General features: G+C 35.7%; 1 protein-coding gene and 1 non-coding gene across 3 annotated transcripts in view; both read left to right on the top strand.

The window, feature by feature from the left end:
- Positions 1 to 4,839: 4,839 nt before the first annotated feature.
- LOC145694841 (protein sax-3) overlaps positions 4,840 to 16,415 on the top strand; it is a 53,563-nt gene continuing 41,987 nt past the window's right edge. The window contains exons 1-2 of one of the 2 annotated variants that reach the window (XM_081771524.1): positions 4,840 to 5,025; positions 15,340 to 15,588. In XM_081771524.1, coding sequence (XP_081627650.1) covers positions 4,974 to 5,025; positions 15,340 to 15,588 — 301 coding nt within the window. In that variant the 5' untranslated portion in view covers positions 4,840 to 4,973. Of the gene's footprint in view, positions 5,026 to 15,339; positions 15,658 to 16,415 lie in introns of both variants that reach the window. The other variant, XM_081771522.1, reaches the window with a different exon arrangement.
- On the top strand, positions 12,116 to 12,189 carry TRNAR-UCG (transfer RNA arginine (anticodon UCG)). Its single transcript has one exon. It is a non-coding gene; the product is annotated as a tRNA-Arg (tRNA).

Genomic DNA, 16,415 nt, shown 5'->3' with positions numbered 1-16,415 from the left:
AAAACAATTAATTCCCGATTTTAGGTGAAAATTTTGGAAAATTTCCCTTTTCCCTATATTATTTCCCTCTTGCTGGCTACATTGAAACACACGTACCACTACCTGAAAGCTTCCTCTTTTACCTAAAGAACGCAGCATAAAAAGTTTCAATGAGATAATTAGAGAAGCTGTAGCTCCGGCATATCTGTTGATTTTTGCTTCTGAGGCCTAAAAAGTGTCAAAATTTCATGTGTATGATGAAAGAGAATTTTTTGTTTCCCTGTTTGAATGGAAGCCAGTGACTTCAGGATTTCCTTGTACCTTGTCAACACACCAAAGAATTTTTTTTAGGTGACTTGAACCCATATGGCAGCAGTGGTGCTAGATACAAAGAATTTTGATCTTCGGTTAGGGAATTTTTTGTAAATTTTTACCCCTACATTTTCCTCAATAATTTCCCACCCGTTGGCAAGACTGCAATGTAACTTAGGCCTACACCAAAATATAGCCACATCCATTTTCTAAAAAAACAAGGTCTTAACCATATCAATTGAATAAACGGTTTTTGAGCAATGTCACTAACTGAAAATGTAGGAAAACGCCAAAAATGACCTGGGTCCGAAAGGAATAATCACACAATTTTGCTAGTATATAGGTACAAAGAAACAAACGATTTGTAAGTTACGAGGGCTTCGACTCAAATTCTGTTGATTATTTCAATAATCTGCAACATAAATCAATAAATAATAGTTGCCAGAAAAAAACAGACATTTGAAAAAAAACGTGAAAAAGAACGATGTTTTTATTGAAAAAAAACTTCACAGAAAAAAAACGTTTTTTTACAACACTAATCCGGCCTTCGTTCCGAAATGAGGTTTAAAGTCTTAAGGAAGAAACAAGCTAACAAATATTAGCTTCACGCGAGTCTCAAGTTAACAAAGGTTGTCTTTGTAGATTATGTCTGATCACGGCAAAAACTTTGATTTCTGGCAACCCTGATTTTGCAATAACTTTTTTTTTTTCTAGTTGCAGTCTCTCCTACCTTTCTGAATGCACTCACATTTCTTCAAGTTGTCAAGATAACTTCGATCGCTTTGCTCTACCAAAGACTGGTTGGCGGTTGGCTCGCTGCTCCACTTCTCCAACTTCGAGAATGATAAATTTGCTTGTTTTCGTTCTCCATGTGAGAGTTGTCGTATGTCTCGTTCCAATTATAAGTAATGTAAAAAATGGAGACTACACGTGGAGATAATAATAACATAACATTAAGTACTTTCTACATTACCAATTTTCTATTTAATTTAGTTAAAAGTTCTTCAACATATCATCCAAAATAATTTGATTAGATATTGAATTGAAAAAAAAAAAAATCATAAATGAACTTTATTTCATTTGTGGATGAACTTCATCCATAAATGAACTTTATTTTATTGATAATTTTATTGTTTATGAAACAAGCTCGCAAATCTTTGTTCTTTACTTTCAATACTGTACTAACCAGGAAAACGATAAATTCTTACGGCTTGTTTCTAGCAGAAGAGTATTTAATGGTCGGAAGAGACCCCGGAAGAAAAGTAACATCTATTTTGGTGCACGTGGTTCCAGAATCCTCAGTAGGAGAGCATTGGACCCATTACTGTAATTTCGAAATTGGGCACAAAAACTGATATCCATGTCTCATATCTGCTGAAAAAGAGCATTAAAGTTCAATAAATAACGACAATATTACGTTATGTGTTCTTCTGCTTCTTCATACTTTCAAATTTCTTCTTTCAAATTCTTTCATTATCATATTTTTGCGTCTTCCAAATTTGATTTCTGCTTGACAATGTCCCTTTAATTGGAAGATAGTGAAACTGCAACAAGAATTTCTGCCAAAATTTGGAAAGTATGTGCTGTTGATTACCTGGGACAGTCTCATATATACACATGGGCCAATATAAGACATGGCCCGGCATCGGAACGGTAAGTTTTGGGGACGTCAAATTCTCTATTATTATTTGTATATTAATATACGGTATGCCAATCTTAGTATAATATTTTTCTTTATGTATTATTTTCTTTGTTTTTATTTTTTGCACGTCCGCTTAAATATTAATAATTCACTTCACTGTGTTAAAATGCACAGTAGGTATATTGAATATATTTGTATTGAGGAGTGCCAATTTTTCAATGGCCCTGGTGGCAACAGTTTTAAATAGGGTCTTGCCTGAGGATAGGTAGTTTCTTTTGCAGGATACATCATATGAATATTTTCTGATCGAATACTCTATGACGCCACAACTTTCTGGCCCCTTTCTAAATAAACAACATGGACGGGGGAGGGACTTAAAGGTAACCGGACGTTGATAAAGTACAGTGGTGGGAGGCAAACAAAACTATCGAAAACGGTTTTGTAAGCATATTTTTCATGGCTTCATGACCGCGAGTACATTGCCAACATTTGCGTATTTCATTTTCTGCCTCCTCCTCCTTACCTAATCGTGTTTCTCTCTACTTACCTCAGATTGTAAGAGGGCTGCTAAGTCAAAGATCAGTTAAGTTGATTTTTACTGCATTATGCTTTTCGTAATAATATTTACATAATATAATATCACGAAGTTTCTTTGACAGACATTTTTAAAGTTATAAGAACAGAATTATTATCTTTCATCTTCTGTTGTATATCTTTCATCATTACAAAATTGATATAAAATTCAGAATATAAATGCAGCAATAATTTGGGTTTTATTATTTTTAGCTCCTCAGAATCATCAAATTTTTAGCTATCGATTGGAAAACAGTAATATTAATGATGATAATTTGTAAACAAAACTTGATAATTTGTGAAATTAATAATGACCTTTGTTCTACCTAGTAATATAATAATAATAAGTTCTACCAATATAATAACAAGTTCTACCTAGGTATAGTAATAAAACAAAGGTCATGAAATCTCAAACGTCCCCTAAATAATCTATCGCCCCTTTATGATCCAATACCCTCTTTGAGAACAAGAACGCGCACGTTGAGAACCACTAGTGTAACCTGATATATACAGTAGTGTAAGTGTGGTCTTTATCATTTTAATTATATTAAATAAAATAAGACCTCAAAGTGGAAACCAATATAAATTAGCTGTGGTAATGCAAAACTAATTTGCTAACTATTCGGTCGTAATAAATTTGATTCGGGTATCTTTACGGTTTGTATCTGAAATAATTAAATATTACATAAATTACAGTGAGGAGTATAATAGGCCTAATATAATTTAAGTCTGTCTCAGTAATCGTAAATTAAGAGAACGTAGTATAGGCCTTTTCTAACTCTATCACTCTGGGTATCACCCGATTCAGTTACAGGTGCTATATTTATTATTATTATTATTATTATTATTATTATTATTATTATTATTATTATTATTATTATTATTATTATTTTAACTCAAGACTGACTTTACTTTATTGTAGGTTATAAAAAGCAGATTGTTATACGTACAGTTTTATAATATGACCTTAAATAATAATAATAATAATAATAATAATAATAATAATAATAATAATAATAATAATAATAATAATAATAATAATAATAATAATAATAATAATAATAATAATAAACAAATGCCGTCTATTCACTCTATATCCAGATATCCACTTAAACTTCCGATAGACTCTTGGTCACCGCTGACGTCATTTCCGTAGAAACAGATGCGGGGTCGTTTTCAGTGTGCGGAACTCAGAGAACTCTTTTAAACTCCATATGCAATATTAATATTGCATATGTGAAAGTAAGAAATATTTATTTTAAAATTAAAACAAATAAAAATAGGAGAATCCTCATTATGATTGTTTCTTCAAACAGTAATACCACTTGTATAAATTTGTTTGGCAGTTTCAGGAGAGATAGATAGATTTTTTCTGCACAACAGGTAATTTCAAACTTTGAAAGGAACAGTAACATGATAAGAGATCAAATTAATAACAAGACCAAGGAAATAGACTTTATAAGGAGAAAATAAAAACTTATAGCAGATCGATGTTTGCACCAAACATTTTCCCCACTATGCCTCAAATTTTCCTAAAAAGAACGTTGAATATAAATGTGTTCAATTTGTAGCTTTTACTATTATTGGTTTTCATTTTTGTTACAAAAATTTAATTATTTTTACGTCACTTAGCGTTTGCGTCACAGTTATATTAGTTAGTCCGATTTCTACCCTGTCTCAAATTTTTCTTACTACAACACCAGGCATCATAATTCACCAACCGCCACTAAAACAGAAAAAAAAATTAGGTGGACACTAACTTTTGCATCTACACATAGAGAGTTTTAATATGTTTTCATTTAATAAATAAATAAATAATATAATTTCTGATACTCATTTGTCTATATACGGTGCCGCGGTGGCTCAGTGGTAGAGCGTTCATCTCTGGTACATGGGGTTCCTGGTTCGATCCCAGCTCCCGCCCAGTGAACTTTGTGGTGGACAAACACATGTGCGTGGGTTTTATCGGGGTTCTCCCGCTTCCTCCCACTTTCTTCGTTCCACCATTTCATTCATTTCTCATCAGCACCGTCTCCTTTAGCCTAGCCGGCATAATTGTGGAACGTGAAATTGAAAGATTCCATTCAATTTCATTTCCATTTGTCTTTACATTGTATTTTTGTTAATGAAAAAATTAAATTTGTGCTTAATCATATTTCTTTCCAGTTTCATTTTTTGTAATATCATCATAGACTACTTTAAAAAGTAATAATTTCCATTCTTTCAACGATGAACTACTTAAAATTATTCATTTATATGAGAATACAAAGCGCATTCCGCCATGTTCCATCAGTAGTATTGGAACGCAGCGCCACAAAGTGGAGAAATTTAGAATTAATTCGTATATAAACCATGTTGAAACATGTAATGGAGATGGGTGGGTGGAGAGCGTAATGAAAGAAATTAATATATATTTAATATGTTTCTGTATACTGATTTGTGCTGTGTGAAGAACTGATATGGAAGAATGGTCATTAAAAAAATAATAGACGTGTTCTTTCTTATAGTGTTGGCCGAAGGCAAGTATTGTGTTAGTCTAGATGACAATATGCTACATTATAGCTGCAGTTGAGATTTGTCAATATTGTTTACATTCTCAAACATTGTTTATTTCTTAACTTTAGTAAGCATAATGCTAAAAATGGTTGAGGAATTTGTGGAATAAAGGTGATGGTAATAAGTTGAAACATTTAGAGCCGATGCAAGTTTTTAATCCTTGTTATAGTACTTCGGAATAGTACATTGTTGTTAACTGCATTTATACCTTTATTTTTCGATCGCAGAGAGCATTAAAAGAAAGAAAGAAAGAAAAAAAAAAGAAAACCTGTATAGCCTTTGTTTATTTAGTTGAAGAAGTGGCAATTTTAATATTTACGCAAGAAGTTCAGTCCTAATAATATTAAATTAAAAAATAGAAAGGAGAGGTTGAGGTCTCACAAGACTGTGTGTAGGTGAAGGTTGAGGCGCATTAACGGGATCGTATACTTTTAAATTACAAATAAAGAAGTAGCTCCATTCCATCACTAAACATCATTGTCATCATTGTAACCTTTAAAGTGGATTTGACTACATTCGACCTACTAAATATGTTGTCGGTTTGGGACAACCACAATTAAACAAAACGTTACGTAAATATTAACAACTTCGGTAAACGTGAATACTAGCATTTACGTTTTTATGAAGACACTTTCGGTGCAGATTGCGAATCCGTATCCATGCACATTCATTGCATATATACTTCTTTCTCATTAAATTCACTGTGTACCTTAAACAATTTTTGGACTTTTTAAATGGACTTAAGATTTTGTATGGCGTAAACATTTTTGTACACGATACAGTAACCAGCTTGTGCAAGGTTGCTACTCAAATGCACGAATGTTAACTAATTGAGTCAGGGAGGCACACACTGGGGTGAATCTGTAGGGACCAGATGCGTCAGCGACGGTGGATGAAAAAAATGAAAACTTTAGTTTTACGTCCCACGATTATGCCGGTTAGGTTAAAGGAGACGGTGATTATGAGAAATGAATGAAACGGTGGAATGAAGAAAGTGGGAGGAAACGGGAGAACCCCGAGCAACGATGGATATATACATAAACGGGAATAGCGGAAGAACACTTACCTTCATGTTGGATTAGTATTTTTACATTATTATGGACATTAGAAGTAAAATCCGGATGTTTTCATTGCTTCCAGATTGCTGTTCTAAAAGAACATGACACGTTACTTACATAAATTTCATAAATATGTGGATCCTTAACTCTCAGACACATCTATGGTTGCGCAAGCTAAAACACTGTCTTCAGGTAAACTTAACCTTGCTTCAGTCTGTACACTACTTGATGGCTATAGAGGAATCTGTGTTAATAGATTAGACTTTCATTAATGTATTTCTATATAGTTACCGGTACGCATCTCTCAGGTAAAAAAAGACGACGTATTTCGGTTATTTACTTACTAGCCAATGGATCTCAACCTTTTCTGACTGGCGATACAGTTTACTGAACGCCCAGGTCATCGCGACACGTTTTTATCATATATCTATTATAATAGTAGTGAAACCAATTACTTTTAATAATAACTATATATAGCACTGCGGGGCGCGGTGTCTCAGTGGTAGAGCGTGAGGTTCCTGGTTCGATCAAGTAGACTTTGTGGTGGACAAAGACAATGTTCGTGGGTTTTCTTGGGGTTCTTCCGTTTCCTCCAACTTTCCTCATTCCACTATTGCATTCATTTCTCATCATCATCGTCCCCTTTAGCCTAGCCGGCACTACCGTGGGCTTGAAACTGAAAGATTTTATTTCATTATCTATGTAGCACTGAACATCATTACTACCGATGGAGATGTTGACTGGCTCAGTCTGTCTTGATTTTAACAAATTATTATTAAATTCTTCATGATTTTTTAAATTCTAAATTTTCGCGAGACATTTTAGTGGACTTCATAACACACTAGTGTGTCACGACACGTTGGTTGAGAACCACTGCACTAGTCTGTTAAAATATTATAAGTTTCTTCGACAACTTTACAAATATGTGGATCCGGACTCTCAGTCGAATCCAATATTCCACAGTTAGATGTATCTGTGTTTAAATACTACCTACCGTCCAATTACGGAAAATTGTTTCTTTACTTAATTTACATCTCAAGCGTTGCCGGTTAGAATAGTCGTAATTAGAATGTTGGTGCCAAAGATAAATTTAAAATGTAACAGACTGATTATATGAAGTTGCCTGGTTTGTAATTCACTCTGCTTAATTGTCTTATGCCTTGTACGTTTACGGAATTAATTGGTTTATCCTCCTAATGAGACCTTGATAAAATTGCAACATTGTACTTGCAAAATTTGGCAACAGGTCTTGGTATCCCGACACCTAATGCGTGTAACCAAGGATGTGCAGGTTCATTTGGGTTTTTCTTGAAAGGGTTAAAGCGATATGATATTTCTTATATTAATATTTATAAATTTATTTACGAAGTTACAAATCATCGATCTAAAGTGGTTATAGGAAAATTGGGGTAGACGTTCTACCAAAAGCAGCATAAAACTGAAATTGGCAATATGGGAGATCCGGGTTCGGTTCCCGGTGTGAGCTCATATGGTTCGGATTCCACGTTAATCAGTAGGTATACATCTCATATAGCCTTGCTGCTGAACGGGCCGTTAATTTCAAAATCAATCATTCAGTCAAATTGATGCTAGCTTCCTTGTGAGCCCGCAATGGCCCAATAATCGACTTTGTGTCATAATTGTTGAAGCATCGAATTTGTAATTCAGAAATCAGTTCTAGAATCAAGGCCATGCTACGTTTATTTTTAATTCTATAATCCAACTGATTATCATCGTTAATTATTTTATTTACTTGTTTGTATATATCTTATTGTTATTCTTAATGTAATAAATACAGCGTGAGGCATAAGTCGGTTGACACCATTATAGGACACTGATGGCTTTCCGTTCACACTTGGTGCATGGTATATGTTGTTCAGTAGGTAATGGACCATATTGCACTACATGGTTGCCATGGCGGCCATCTTGGTCCAACTTTGGATTTTTAAATGGGATGAGGCCATGTGGGGTATCATTTGACACGAGCTAGATCTAAGAGAAACAGTGGTGCAATCCATTTTCACCTACCGTTATTGGTTAAGAAGTTATTGCGTCACAAAGAATGAAAATTTAGCATTACAGGTGTACTCTACGTTCTGTCCTTCTTGAGCAAGACACACTGGAAGGCGCCTCTACCAATCCGCATGGACTCGCAACAGCATGTCCAGGTCGACGATTTCACAACATTGCAGAATTCGCTGCATCATAGTGGATATCACGGATGGATTCTTGATAAACCAGGTTCTTCAGATGGCCCCAGAGGAAGAAGTCTAGCGGCATAAGATCTGGGGATCGTGGTGCCAGTCTATCGGTCCCCGTTGTCCTATCCAATGTCCCGAAAATTGTCTATCGAGCCATTGGCGTGAATATATCGCATAGTGAGGTGGAGTCCCATCTTGCTGAAAAAAGGATGGGAAATTACCGTCCTCATTGAAGAGAGCAGGGAACAGATCATCCTCGAGCAGATCACGATATTTCCCACCAGTCAGGGTACCGTGGATAAAGTACGGTCCAATAATGGGCATCCCTCAGATTCCACACCACACCATCACCTTTTCCCCACCCACCTCTTTGCTGTCTTGGCGCCAGTCTTGGTTTGTGTTACTCCAGTATCTGATTTTGTTTATTGACCTCTACGTGGACGAAAAATGCCTCATCACTGAAAAGAACACGTTGTGGGAACATGGAATCCTTCTCATACCTCTCTGTGTCCCATTCAGCAAACTGCACGCGCCTGTCTGGATCATCCTCCGTTAACCGCTGCTGAAGTTGCAGCTTGTATGGTGCCGCTTGTTCACATGCAACAGCCGTAGCACTGACTGCTGAAAGATCCCTGTTACGGATGCCACACGACGAGAACTGCGTTTTGGGCTTTTCGCAACAGCAGCCAACACGTCGGTTGCCGTGTCGTGCACCGAGTCTGTCTCATGGAACTTCTTCAACAACTTGAACACTGCAACGTGTGAGATGTTCTCCCTTTGTCGATGAGATGCATTAAACTGAGCCGCAATCACCCTGGCAGATTGTCCACCATTCTTCTCCACGATCTCGATTCGTTCTGGGATTGTTAGCGAAATCTTCACATCACCTGGAGCAGGAAAAAAAAAGCTGTAATTCCAGATTTTAACCCTTTATGACGCAATAACTTCTTAACCAATAACGGTAGGTGAAAATGGACTGCACCACTGTTTCTCTGAGATCGAGCTCGTTGCAAACGATACCCCACATGCCCCCCACTTCCATTTAAAATCTGAAGTTAGATCCAAGATGGCTGCCAGGGCAACCATGTCGTGCAATATGGTCCATTACCCACCCGAGCAACATATACCATGCACCAAGTGTGAACGCCAAGCCGTTCATGTGCTACAGGAGTGTTAACCGACTTATGCCTTACTCTGTAATTAATTAGGCACTATCTCTTTTTGAAGTGGTTGCAGGTTCAATCCCACACAGAGCAATTATTGCTTTTTGCATCAATCAACTGCAAACACAACCTAATCATTTATAATTCTTTTGTAATATAGAGGCAAGATGCAGTGAATGCAGCAAGAAATGCGACACAAAAAGAACATTTTGTAAATAATTTCTCTGAAAAATCTTGAAACTAATATTCATCATTGTTTTAAAATTTATGCCAAGCATATTTTCAAAACTTGGAACAACCTGATTCATGACATATTTCTGTTTTTGAAATGATACAATCCAACTGGTTATCTTTGTTAATTATTTTGTTTACTTTTTTGTATGAAGCTTGTTGTTGTTCCTAATGCAATAAATAAATAAGAATGAGCGTAAGTAGACGTGGGTTTTTTAGCTTTTTATTAGTATAACCAAGCTGTATCACAGTGATTTCCTTTCATGGGATAAACTTTCTTTGGAAGAGTCACATTAGATACTTGCACATATTAAAATGTATTCGTACTTCGTACAACATTTAAGAAAGACTAAGACTAAATGCATCATGAAATTCTGAATGTAGGAAATGACTGAACATTATGTAAAGCATAAAGCATCAATAAAATTTCAAGCACGTATTGTAGTAGAATGGAGGAATTACCGATTTGAGCCCTTCTTGGCACAAGACTAGACCTGGGAATATATTTTTTTTTATGTGTAGCCTATTTATTTTCGCACAATAATAAAGACCCATGAGAAAAGTCACCAGTTGTACTGTTTATGTTCTGAATAACGCGTACTGTGATATATTGTTTCACGCTTATACTTGGGGGGAAAAAAAAGTGAAATATACCGTGAAACAAGACATCGCAACACGCATTATTCAGAACATGAGGAAGTGGAACTGGTGATCGTTAACACTTCCGACTTTCCGCCGACATGTTACATGTTCACTGCCTTCAAGGCTTACATTTTATATTCTTTGGATCCACTTTTGATTCAGAGCGTATCTGAGAAATCTGTTGGAAACATGTTTGGGAATTATGTCCTCTAGGAAACTCATTGAATACACATTGCACATTTCTGAAACACGCATTTTTTGGATGCTTATATGGACTACTGCTCCACTGTTTCTTGTGTTCGAAGTAACACATGTTGAAATATAGCTTTTCCACAATTTTGAACAGCCTTAGGTCTGAAACTCTACGTTCCCCCCCCCCCCCCCGCCCCACACGTTTACATGAACTTTTTTTAAATATATATTGTTTACATTTACTCTTGTTTTATTAAGATTATCGCTTTCACCGATTTCCTAAGTAAAGATGGCTTCTCTTATTTCGTTTTCGTTTCAAAACATAAACTATTCCTTATTCTCGCCTTTTTTTTTTTTTTTTGTTTTTTGTTTAAATAATTTGCACTATGTATTCATATCGTATATGGATAGAAATAAGTTTGTTTCGCCTTGGTGTTATTATGCAACAACCGGGTTATGCTGGAAGGGATCACATACGGTAAGCTTAAAGCGGAATCCGAACCGCTTCTCGACTTATATCTGAGAGAAATTGTCCTCCATTTGAACTCGGAACCATGACTAATTGGCCACAAATGCGATACGTCTGCCGACTCACTCATGAAGGACTCCTGATAAAAATACGTTGTACTAATCTTTACATACTTGTTAATATCATTGTCAAGAGTCATTTCAGAAGGACAAAAAGATAAACAGTTGCACAAGTGAAACCATTATACAGACTTACAAATGGACAATTTCAAGGTACTACAGGGTACAGAAGAACTAATTTAGTCCAAGTTAGTTAACAACGACTTTTATTAGTCCAAGTTAAAGAAATACAACGACTTAATTTGCATATCAGTAAGACAAATGAATAAAGATACGAATTATTTGAGTCCACTTTCGCTCAGACTCATTTATACATAAATAGATACCAAAGATACTTCTCATTTCACTAAATGCCCCTCGTGGGGTTTGTATGACCCCACACACACAAAAAAAAACGGGACAGGACGTTTGGGCGCGGACGTTTCGGCGCTGCCGTTTGGGCACCGGACGTTTGGGCGCAAAGCCGTTTAGGCGCCAGACGTTTGGGCGCGAGGTACATAGTAAAAATCACAATTTACAACATATAAAGTAAGCTAGGCACTGAAAACTAAGCTCGAATCAAGATATATACATTTCCTACACTTCTATCTTTATCTCACCTCATTTATCTGTATATTTTCTATCTCTATCTTATTTATTCATCTAAATGAAATAGTTTAATGCGTTTGTGGCATTTGTTGCCTAACCTCGTCATGGATTGATTTTTCGCTTGTTCACGATTCTTGTACTTCTGATCTAATGTTGATCTAATTTTTATATTATATAAGAAAGCTAGGAAATGAAGGAATCAGACGAACTGTTAATAATTTTCTTAATATTAATTAAAACATATTGATTTAATTTTTGTATTTTTCAAAAAAGTTAACAATTACATACTTATGAATATTAAAATTAATTTCCTTTCGTATTACGTTTGCCAAACTCTTCTCTTCCTTAAGTCCAATAAAAGATTTCCTCGCACTCGAGTTGAGGTAAGTGGCCCCGTGTAGCGTAGTCGCTAACGCTCTCGCCTTCGATGCGAGCGGTCCCGGGTTCGATTCCCGGTGGGGGCACTCAGTCGAAAAAGTGTAACACGCTCTTTCAGGCCAGCCACCCTGAATAAGGTTTTCCTGGGTTTTCCTCATTCACACCAGCCAAATGCCGGGGTGGTACCTAATTTATAAGTCCAGGCCGCTTCCTTCCTTCCCTTTCCCCGGATAGTGTGCCCCTCAAACATGACGGGCTAAATGGCCTTAGATGCCGAGAGCCCAGAAATCTAAAAATCCTAAATCCTAATCGGGTTGATATTTCGCATACTGGGTGTCTAAGAATACTTCGCATACAGGGTGTCTAAGACACTGAGTTTAGAAACTGCACTATGCCGTATTTCTGGTATCACTTTTTTTTTTTTTTTTTTTTTAACATTCCAATATAAAAGTCAAAACTTAACACACTTTTTTTTCGTCCCATTGTAAGCATTTAATCTGCATTAAAGAAAGTGGCGAAAGAAAAAAAAGAACGATTTCAAAGTGAAAAATAATAGTTAAATGTACATATATTGTTCATTTAGCCACTAGAAATGTGTTTGACATTCACACTTATTGCATAACTACAGTAGAAGGCGTGCTTTAAGTTTTTTAATGGAGTAGGCTCACTATGTATGTAATGCAGTCAATCATATCTAGTCTGGTCTACTTACCTTTGGCTTGAAAAGTTATCAAATAAAAAGCACACTTAACTTTGGTTGAAACTTAAATTTACAAAATGTAATTGTTAATTCAGTTTTGAATTTTTAGAATTTTGAAATTCCAGTATTTCTAATACGTAAAACAAAATCCAGTATAATTCAAGGACTTCCACTACAGTAGACACCATGTGATATCTTGATTCGAACTTAGTACTCACCGCCTAACATAATGGCTTTTTAATTTAACTCGCGCCCAAATGGCTTCGCGCTCAAGCGTCCAGTGCCCAAACGGCGGGGCCCAAACGTCCGCGCCCAAACGGCGGCGCCGAAACGTCACGTACCGCAAAAAAAGTACGGCATTTCGATGTATTTTATCAATAGTAAACATTATTGAAAGGAAACAATATTTAGAATTTTTCTTCGATTGCAATTACATAACAATAATAACAAACTATAAAAAAATCGCAAAACAAACATTCATAAACTTATTAAAAAAAAAAGTTGCTTTTGTAGTATAATCTTTTTGAGTAATGAATGGGGAATTTAGGTCTGAATATAATACGATTAATATACGGGAGTGAAACATGATAATCCACAAATGTGTGTTCATCAAGATTTTACAAACACTTACACTTTTACGAACATTTTTCGTTTTTTGGTTTAAACCAGCCAACCCTGCTCAGCAATGAGCTTGTTTCTCAGTATCGTTGACCTTTTGCAGTCTTTACTTTTCCTTTCATTCTCAATATATATCCTGTATGTATTTTAGTCTAATTCTTTGACATAGTATAAAATAAAGTACGTACAGTTTATTACGTAAGACAACTTTTGGCATTTTATCATCCACAAAGTAGATACTAAAATGAGAAATTTATTGTGATTAATGTAATATTTGTAGCTGCACAATAAGTTCGAATTGTTGTGTTTTACGTTCTTATTCAATACCGAAGTTATGAAGGACAAGACTATTTATTAACATGGACTCCTAATCACGACCTGGGCTTCAATCCAGTGTAGTTGGTGCTCACAGACCATCATAGATCAATTCTCTATAGACTGTTCACCAGACGCCACGGAAGCTGTTTATAAGACCACGCTACTGGTCTCTCAGAAGAGGCTACCACTGCATTGCCTTATAATAAATATTTAAATTAGTGCTGTTCAACAATAGTTGAAATTTGTTCAAGTATAAATAACAGCAACCTTGCCTTGCTTATATATGTTTCTTTGAGAGACTATGATCTTGGTACAATCCGCGGCAAAAAACCTGCAACATGAGCATATAAGTTTATTGTGAAATGACGAAGTCTTTTGCTCCAAAATAAGTGTGCACGGGAGGAGGCGGAGGTTTATCCTGGCATGATTCGTTCCACTTAGACGTTATGTTCATTCCCTGTGCTGTTAGGCGTAGTATCACAATAAACTTACATCCTCATGTTGTAGGTTTTTTGCCGCGGATTGTACATGCGACAATTTCTGGTGCCTTTTACAAGTCACTTTACTTTGAAGATGAAGATTGTAGTTATGTCTTACATTTTGCGTTGTTCTTCCACTTATTCTGTCACCTATTACGCAAAAAGTAGAAGACAGCTACAATCTTCATCTTCAAGATAAAGTGACTTGTGAAAGGCTCCAGAAATTATCACATGTGCTGAATACAGAAGGCAAAGTACATACAAAAATTTGCTGTTATTTATACATAAGTGCATGTAATACAGAATGAAAACCTTAACATATTATTGCTAAAATGTTGCCTAGGCGAAAATAAATGTTTAAGAGTTGTAACTAATACACAAAATAGTTTTCAAGTTACAAAACACTCACAATTTTAATAATACTTCTTTCTGTTGAATGCTCGTTATTTTAATTTTTAAAAATTTTATTTATTTATTTATTTTTATGTGTGTGTGTTCCAAATTTTAATTCAAATGATTTGTTCGTAGTTGTAAAAAAAGTATAATTTGAAACTTTTATCATTTGTAATTTGTTTCTCTACATTCAGACTTTAGTTTTCTTTATTTTTATTTTTTTTTATTTTTTTACATCTGCTAGGTAGTTTGAACATAGATTTTTATTTTATTTTAAAAGTAATACCTGTAATTTATGCTTCGTTGAGATTATTGATTCAACAGAATGGGTATTGTTTTTGGATTCGCTTGTTAGAAACGTAGTTGTGATTCATTTTGGCATACTTATTCCGAAAACAAAGCAGAAAGAAAGTTTTAGAGCTTGTGAATAAACTGACAATATCAAGATAATTTCCATTATGATTGTGACAATAGTGCCGGATATGATCCCAGATAAGAATACGATCTCTGTTAGCTTACAGGAACTGTTGAACTTTAAAAATTAAAAGAGAAAAAGCCTAATATTGTCATTCAATGTACCTAACTTGTCATGAAGAATTGGGCACAGAATGCAATATTCTATATTGAATTGATCTCCTGCATTGCTAGTTTGTTAATCTTGCGCAAGCTTTTGGTTGCCACTACGAATTTTTAGAATAATTGTTTTTAAAACTTGTTCTTTCTTTCAGGTTGTTGCTATGCAACCGAACATCCGGAAGTCCAAAAATTGGCTGTGGACATAGGTGAAAATCTAACAGTGCCATGTACGGACTCGACAACCTCTTCGGCGCCACCTCCAAGCACGGTGATGTGGATGAGAGAAGGTCGCGCGAAGAAACTCAGTCGCATTAGAGTTCACGAAGATGGAAGTCTTTCATTGACAAGCCTAGATCGTGATGATGCTGGCATATATTCATGCGTAGTCGAAGAGGATGATGGTGAGAATTACTCTCATGGTCTGGAAGGGAGCAAAGAAATAATAAATAGAGTGAAAGTTGAAGTAAGGAGTAAGTACTAAACCGCATGTCAGTTGTTAAATGACTGAAGTCGTTAGTAGTTGTAGTTAGAGTTTCAAAGTCCTCACTGTTAAAGAAATGGAATGCAAGAATGGCAATTGTATGATTGGAAGGATGAATATGTTTTATTTGTAGATTTTGTACTCAGAAAGGGCAAGGAGAGGAATTATCAGTCACCAAAGATAGCTTTAATTTTGGGGTCCGACATTAAACTAAATATAATTAATGTGGGGGGTACAGTGACTTAGTGGTAGAGTGCTCATCTTTGGTGCTAGGAATCCCAGGTCAAGTGAGTTTGTGATCGACAACATTGTGTCCCTGTGTTTTCTCGAGATTCTCTCCCCCTCCCACATTTTCATCCTATCAGTTCTTTCACTTTCATTATCATCCGTCTCCTTTAGCCTACAGAGCTTAATTAATCGTCGGACGCAAAACTTTTCACATTCACTTTTAAAAATGAAATTCTTAATTAAAAATTTAATGTTACTGTAAAGTGGATTCCTGGCACTACGACATGGCACATCCTCATGTTGCGGATCGAGGAGAAGGCCTCTGGATATAGAGATTAGCTGCGAATACACTGAATAAGCAGTCGCGGACAGACGACAAGAAGTGGTCCGCCAGCTTGGGGGAGGGGGGGTAAGGCCAACAACTTCATCCTGTAAAAGAAGGCACTTGTTCAAAAACATTTACAGAAGCCTCGGACACAGCCAAATACTAATGTTCGTGGAGAAAGGGAAATACACACT

Source organism: Thermobia domestica, chromosome 9 (genome assembly GCF_964235325.1).
Source record: "Thermobia domestica chromosome 9, izTheDome1.hap1.1, whole genome shotgun sequence".
Taxonomy (NCBI): Eukaryota; Metazoa; Arthropoda; class Insecta; order Zygentoma; family Lepismatidae; genus Thermobia; species Thermobia domestica.
The sequence above is the reverse complement of the archived record's forward strand: the minus strand, read 5'-3'. Positions and strand labels throughout refer to the sequence as shown.